General features: G+C 36.9%; 1 protein-coding gene across 1 annotated transcript in view; it reads right to left on the reverse strand.

Annotated features, from left to right (window-relative positions):
* The window catches only part of UBR3 (ubiquitin protein ligase E3 component n-recognin 3 (putative)), a 250,132-nt gene that overhangs the window by 135,628 nt on the left and 106,105 nt on the right, over positions 1-8,399 (reverse strand). The window contains exon 24 of the mRNA XM_011988165.1: positions 1,729-1,817. Within this exon, the coding sequence (XP_011843555.1) occupies positions 1,729-1,817 (89 nt within the window). The remainder of the gene's footprint in view (positions 1-1,728; positions 1,818-8,399) is intronic.

The following is an 8,399-nucleotide window of genomic DNA, read 5'->3' on the forward strand; positions in this document are numbered from 1 at the left end:
TTTTTTTTTTTTTTTTTTTTTTTTGCTCTTGTCACCCACAGGCTGCAGTGCAATGGCACTATCTCGGCTCACTGAAACCTGTCTCCTGGTTCAAGCAATTCTCCTGCCTCAGCCTCCTGTGTAGCTGGGATTACAGGTATGCACCACCACGCCCAGCTAATTTTTTTGTATTTTTAGTAGAGATGGGTTTCACCATGTTGGTCAGGCTGGTCTCAAACTCCTGACCTCAAGTGATCTACCCACCTCGGCCTCCCAAAGTGCTGGGATTACAGATACGAACGACCGCACCCAGGCTTATGCAACATTTTACATAATTTTGTAAATGAAATATAGTTTTGACTGCAACCCATCACAAGAGGTCAAGTGTGAAACTTTCCACTTGTGGCATCATGCCACGGCTATATGCCAACCAACTGGAAAACCTAAAAGAAATGGATAAATTGGCATTTGGGCTTTCAGACCTGTAACAATGGCCTCTTGGGGGTTTTTGGCCTTCAGCCTCAGATCGGGTGCTGTACTTTCAGCTTCTCCGGTTTTGAGGGTTTTAGACTTGGAATGAACCATGGTACTAGCTTTTCTCATCCCCCAGCTTGCAGATGCCCGATCATGGGATGTCACCTTTGTAATTATGTAAGCCAATTCTCCCTAGTAAACTCCCTTTCATATATACATATCCTACCATTTCTGTCCCTCTGGAAAAACCTAATAGAGATTTTGAACTTCATAGCTCTCTAGTAACAGACCCAAATGAAAAGGAAATCAACAAGTTGCCAGAAAAGAAATTCAAAAGGTGAATCTTAAGTCAAAAACTTTCCACATGTGGCATCATGCTACCAGTGGAAAGTCAAAGCTCAGAAAGTTTTGGATTTTGGCACATTTTAGATTTCAGATTTTCAGATTAGGGGTGCTCAATCTGTATTCTTTCTGTCAAAGTTATATCTTGAATATTAACTATACTTGATGGTTTAGAACCCATTAGGCTAAATTTGAATTGATCTCTACAAATTTCTTCAGGAAGTTGGTTATGTGTTTAGGTGCACAAAAATGCATGAAAATGTACATGCATGCTCGAATGCATATATATGTGTGTATTTTAACTAAATGCATGACTTTATTTTCTTTCTGCATTTTCTAAAAATTAAAGAAAAAATTTGCTGGAATGCAAGAAATAGTCAGGGAAGGGAATATCCCGGTTAACTAAAGACTGACACTAAGATTTAATCTATTTCTCCAATGTGTGTAAAAGGCTACTATCATAGAAAAACATGGTATCCTCTCTCACTGTATAAATTCTAATGCTAATCTGAATGGAAATGAGAAGTTCACCTGATTTTAAGAAATAATGAAGGGGTACCAGAAAGAGGCACTAGAAGCATCTGAAACTATTTGAAGGATTTTAAGATAATTTCAAAGAAAAAGATCAAGATTAGTAAATATATATTGATGGATCTCACAAATCTAAGAGATCATTTAACAGAAGAGAACAAAAGGAGCATACTATATTGCTACCATCAGGAAGAACTTCCTAGCAATTATAGCTACTAACAACAGAATGGACTGTCTATAATAGAAGTCCGATCTTCCATCACTATATTACTTAAATAAAGACCAAATAAACACTAGAAATAATAAGTCTGTAATGTTTTAAATTAGTAAAAGATTGGACTACATCATGCCTAAAGTAGTAAGTATAATTATGAGAGTTCTAAACTAATAACTTTGACTTACCAACATCCATTGCAGTTTCCATAAAGCTTTTCTGTCGTGAAGCAAACTCTGCAAGCAATTTCTGCTGCCTCTCTCTAGCCTTCTGTCGCCTAGATTAAACAGAAATAAAGTTTTAAGTATCAGATGTCCTTAAGACCTAGCTACTATATTTCAAGAGTATATAATGTATGAAAATGTATATATGTATGTCTTTAGGTGCACAAAAATGCATGAAAATGTACATGCATGCTTGAATGCTATATATGTGTGTATTTTAACTAAATGCATGACTTTATTTTCTTTCCACATTTTCTAAAAATTAAAGAAAAAATTTGCTGGAATGCAAGAAATAGTCAAGGAAGGGAATATCCTGGTTAACCCCTGGCACACAGTTGAGAACAATCCATTTTTTGTATTATGTATTAAATTTCTTCTAATATTTGATTGTCCTTAAAAGGATTCTACTAATTTTAAAAGGTTACAAACTCACTGGTTTAATAAAAATAAAAGCCAAGATGTACTTTAAAATGTGAAATAATAATTAAGGTAGATAGAATATTTGGATTTCCAACAACACAAGTTCCTAAGTATATGTCAGAAGGCAGCAAGAGCAAGAATAGTCTTTTTTAGCAAGAGACTAACAATTTAACCCCAGGCACAAATAACTGTAAACTGATTGCTAGAAGAAGCTATGATGTTTAGATATAAACAAAGCCTAAAAGATAAGAACAGTCATATTTACTGTTACCCTAAGAACAGGTCTCTCCTAACAGAGAATGAACAGAAGCCAGTAAGTTTCCCAGTTTCTACTAGGACATATTTCAAGTTTGGTTTACTTTGTATAAAGTAAAGGAATGTGAAGGAGTCTCAAACACAACATAAGACAAAACTGTATTACAAAGCCCTAAATATTCCCTTGGATTAATTCACTATATTATATTTATTATGTATGCCTTATCTACTTCCAAAGAATATTTTAATTGCAACTGGTTGCCAAAAAAAAAAAAAAAAAAATCCACCAATACAATGTTACCATAACATAGGAATAGGAAAATAAGTCAAAGGCGACAGGTTTCTTCAGATTATGTGACGCTAACAATACCAGTAAGCATAAAGTTTCACTCCCAGCAAGGAAAGGTTAAATTAGTAATTTAAACAAGAAGTGAAGGAGAGGAAGAAGAAGAAGAAAAGAAAGGTTAGAAAAGGTAAATTATATATTAGTTCATGGAAGAGATAAACTTTTTACTTGAACAAAACTCAAAGAGGAGCTGATGTTCTCTGTGTCATACCCATAATACAGAAGAAAAATGAGAACATAATGGACAAAGTATACTACAGCAGTTTTTTTTAATGACCATTTATTATGTCTATACAGTATAGAAGTCAAAGCATTATGTTAAACTGAGAGTCTATGCAATCATTGTTATGGGAAACCTAAAAGTATTTTTCTATTAATCTGATCTGATTCAAGGATATAACATATAAAATTCAGAAGAATGAAATACAGTAATTTTTAAATTATCCACACATTTGCTCCCATCAAATTGGTGGGGATAATCAGGAGCAACTATAAAGTCAAGTTCTGTGGTCCACTTTACCATGAGAAGTTACATATTTTTGACGATAATATTCAAAAAATTGTTAACACTCCTTTTCTAACATTTACAGATAATTTAGGATCCACATAAAAAACTCGCCTTATTATTTTATAACAACAATTCTTTTATACTGTTTTTGAGCTAAAATGTTATTATCCAGGTTGATCACTCACCTTATTCACCAAAGTTAACTCTCAATGATGATGGCCATTTCAAAAAATTAAATCTACCCGTCCCCTCTCTTCCGTTTCTGAACATGTCCTAGCATGGAGTGTCAGGACTCGACAGCCTGGCACAGGAGGGCATTTGTGTGGTAAAATTTTAGTTAAATATGTGTAATTTTTTGATTAAAAAGTTAAATATATCTATCTAGATAGATAGATACATAGATACAGAGAGAGAGAGAGAGTTAGAGGTGTCAGGTATCTCACTGTGGAAGACGGGAGTTACAGAGTTACAAATATGGAAAGAGAGAAAACAAGAATGACTCCTAGAGTGATAGATTGGAACTGAAAGTATCAGAGTGAACTCACAGTTTTCAGTACATAAAGGTAGACATAAAACTAAATATAAATTTCTCCCTTCCCCTCTCTCACTACCTTCCAAAACAAACACAGACTTACAAAGAAATACACACACAATTTTCCCCAGCTCTGTCCTAAGAGGACCTGAGACAGCTATACTTCATTAGAATAAACACATGGACTGGGGTTTCTAAATACCATTCTCTCTTAAAAGCAACCAGGACACCTCGGAGCAATGGCTGACTCCAAGTACAGGATAAGCCTGCAACATCTTTTTTTTTTTTTTTTTTTTTTTAGATAGAGTCTCATTCTATTGCCAAGGCTGGAGTGCAGTGGCGTGATCTAGGGTCACTGTAACCTCTGCCTCCTGGGTTCAAGCAATACTCGTGCTTCAGCCTCCTGAGTAGATGGGATTACAGGAACGCGCCACCATGCCCGACTAATTTTTGTATTGTTAGTAGAGACAGGGTTTCACCACATTGGCCAGGCTGATCTCGAACTCCTGAGCTCAGGTCATCTGCCCATCTCAGCCTCCCAAACTGCTGGGATTACAGGTGTGAGCCACCACCTGGCCAAGCCTGGAACATCTTATTGCCCCAGAAAATAAGAATATGCTCAAAGAATGATGGGGACAGATCAACAGGACCCAGAAACCAGCTTGACGTGACTCCTAGTGGCCAAATCTGTAATAATTTGAGCACCAAAATTAATAACAAGCATATGAGATTATAACCCATAAAATAAAATAGGAACCCATGAGTCCATACTGATAAAAATGAATGAATATAAAGTTGATATGGATTGGGATATTATAATATCTCAAAGTATCTCTCCACAAATTATGTATTAATTGTAAAGTGGGGTGGGAAAGGTAATTTGACTGTGAAGAAGTCTGGCAGACATGGTCAAAGTAAATCACCAGTGATGAAACAAATTGAAATCATATAACACCTTATGGGATACAATGAAAACAAAACAGCAACACTTCATTGACATTCCTGCCAAAGTTGTATAAACTGAGTCAAAATATAAAGGGAAAACAGAGAATCCCAAATTAAGAGATATTCTACAATGTTACTACTGCTTCATAATCTTTAAAAGTGCCAAGGTCATGAAAATAAAAACTTCTATATTGAAGGAGAACAAAGAGGCATGACAATTAAGTGCAAGGAGTGATTATGAACTGGATCTTTCTGCTATAAGAAATATTAGTGGCTGGGCACAGTGCCTCATGCCTGTAATCCCAGCACTTTCGGATGCCAAGGCGGGTGGATCACAAGGTCAGGAGTTCAAGACCAGCCTGGCCAACATGGCGAAACCCTGTCTCTACTAAAAATACAAAACTTAGCCTGGCGTAGTGGCAGGCGCCTGTAATCGCAGCTACTCGGGAGGCTGAGGCAGAGAATTGCTTGAACCTGGGAGGCGGAGGTTGCAGTGAGTCGAGATCACGCCACTGCTTTCCAGCCTGGGTGACAGAGCGAGACTCTGTCTCAAAACAGAAAAAAAAAGAAACAAAGAAAGAAAAGAAATATTATTGGGGGCTAGGAGAAGTGGCTCATGCCTGTAATCACACCACTTTGTGGAGCGGAGGCGGGAGGATCACTTGAGCCCAGGAGTTTGAGACCAGCCTGGGTAACATAGCAAGACCTCATCTCTACAACTGATTTTTAAAAATTAGCCAGGCATGGTGGCACACACCTGTAGTACCAGCTATTCAAGAGGCCGAAGCGGGAGAATCACTTGAGCCTAGGAGGTCAAGGCAGAAGTGAGCCGTGATCATGCCACTACACTCCAGCCTGAGTGACAGGGCATTACCCTGTCTCCAAAGAAAAAGAAAAGAAAAAAGGAGAAGAGAAGAGAAGAGAGGCGAGGGGAGGGGAGGGGAGGGGAGGGGAGACGAGACGAGACATTACTGGGACAACTATCAAAACTTGGGATCTAAAGATTTAATCATACTCAAATATCATATTGATTTGCTAATTCTCATAGTTAAGGGTACAAAGAACTTCCTGAACCATTTATGTACGTTTAAGATTCCTTCAAAATAAAAAGCTTTTTAAAATTAAATCCATCCTCAAAGGACAAATATTTGCCACAATGGAAGAAATGGAAGCAAAGAAAAATGTACTCTAGATGCTCAAAGCATTCTAAGTGACCTCCAAAAATGTTCTGAGCAACAACAGCAGTGACAGACTACATTTTTGGTCTTCTGAACCACTACTTTGCAAATCTGTAAGTTTTGCCATGCTTCTTTAATTAATGCCACTCACTCTACAGCTCACCTTTAAACATGTACACTTACAATTAGAATACGTATGTCCATAGAATGTACTTTTTTAAATCTATTAAACATAAGAAAACCTCAAATGTAACTGCTTGACACTAGTATTAAAGTGCATTTCTATAGCAGGTTTCTATACTAGCCAGAAATGGAATGTCATTGTTGTGAATGTTTTCTTAATCGAGATTATTACTTTTCTAAATGGGCATAAATGTAAATAAAGGCCATTAACAAAGAACATACACAAGTTCTGGCAGATTCACTATAACTCAAAAATTTTCCATTAACTCCTGAGGCAAAGACATTGAAGCTGCATTTTATTACAACCATCTAATGTTTTCTGCTTACATCTTGTTTTCTATGAAGTTAATCTATTATGAAAGTGATACTGAGTTTGTCTAAAGGTGAGGTACTTGGAAATGGATCCTCATTTATTGTTCATAAACAAATGGAAGTGTTTATGAACGGTTCTGCCTTTATTATGAAAATCCAAAACAAAACCAAAGGAAAGACAAATGTGAGAAGCATGGTGAGATCCAAATAGTCATCTTAATCCTTAGCTGTTCACTACAAATTAGTTTCAAGTACTTGTCAATACCATCATTGTTCAAAGGAAACAAAATCTATCACAAAGAAAGCCTTTAAAATTTTTAGAATATTATTTATTACAGTAGCATCAGGGCCTTTGTAAAAGTAGCATCTAAACTATGTCCTCCAGTATCACATTATTAGTAATAATTACCAAAAAAAAACAGATTTTGATTGACTGTTTATCTTCTTTCAAAATAAAAGGATATACTATTACATAACAGAAAGAAGGATCTGACCACTAAGACAGACCACTAATTGACAAAAATAACAATCTTACCTCATTTTCAACCTTCTAATTTTGTCAGTAGATTTATTACATTCTAGGCTATTACTAATTCAAACTTAATGACTGGTCATCTAAATTATATGTTACTGAATGTCCTTTCTCCCATGGAAACAAATTTTTAGTTAGTTCTTTGTAACTCCTATTTAGGAATTCTCCTAAATTCTTAATCTACCGTAGGCTTTTGCATATATTAATATAAATTTTTTATAACAAACTTTTTTTTTTTTTTTGAGGAGTGCCGTGGCGTGATCTCAGCTCACTGCAACCTCTGCCTCCCAGCTTCAAGCAATTTTCCTGCCTCAGCCTCCCTAGTAGCTGGGACTACAGGCACACGCCACCACGCCCAGCTGTTTTTTATATTTTTAGTAAAGATGGGGTTTCACCATGTTGGCCAGGATGGTCTTAATCTCCTGACCTCGTGATCCACCCGCCCCGACCTCCCAAAAAACTTTTAATTACATCAAAGATGTAGTATAACTATATATGTGACTAAAATTGCTCCTTTTACAGGTACCAAAGGATGACCTCCTAACTAATAAATCAAACAGGATGGCCAATCTTACTGAACTCCTGTAGCACTTAACAATTTTGATAAGTTCCTTGCTTTCTGAACTTCCTCTTGTGACTTCTCTAAAGCCACTCACCCCAGTTTTTCTCTTACTCTGCTCAGCCATCCATTTATCAGTCACCTTTGTAGGTACCCTTTCCTCAGTCATTCCCTTTAATGTTTTTCCCTTGAGTTCTATATTCAGTCTTCTCATTTTCTTACTGTATACTTTCTCCCATATACAAGGATTCTACTATTACCTATGTGCTCATATCTGTATCTCTAAGAATTCTCCCCTAAATCTTAAACCCTATATCTGACTGGACATCTTCACCTGGGTATCCCTCTTAAACTTAGTAGTGTCCAGAACTGAACAGATCAGTTTTACTACTGAGCCTGAGACCCCTCCTATACTCCATTATCTTGGTAAAAGGAACATTATCCAAGTCAGAAATCAGGGCACCATTCATGACATCTCCCTCATTTCTCACATCAAGCTGATTACCGAGTCTAACAACTTGTACCTGCTAAATATCTCATATACATCTCCTCCTCTCTTTATTATCATCACTGTCTTAGTTCAGACCCTTATCACACCTGCCCCACTAGATGACTAAGTAGCTTGCTCTCCCAATTTCCAGTCTTACCCCACTCTAATCCACCCGCATGTAATTATCCTATATATATACACATATATATACATATATATATACACACACACATATATGTTTTTGTTTTTGTTTTTTGAGGCAGAGTCTCACTCTGTCGTCCAGGCTGGAGTGCAGTGGCACAATCTCGGCTCACTGCAAGCTCCGCCTCCTGGGTTCACACCATTCTCCTGCCTCAGCCTCCAGAGTAGCTGGGA

Source organism: Mandrillus leucophaeus, unplaced genomic scaffold (genome assembly GCF_000951045.1).
Source record: "Mandrillus leucophaeus isolate KB7577 unplaced genomic scaffold, Mleu.le_1.0 Scaffold324, whole genome shotgun sequence".
Classification (NCBI taxonomy): Eukaryota; Metazoa; Chordata; class Mammalia; order Primates; family Cercopithecidae; genus Mandrillus; species Mandrillus leucophaeus.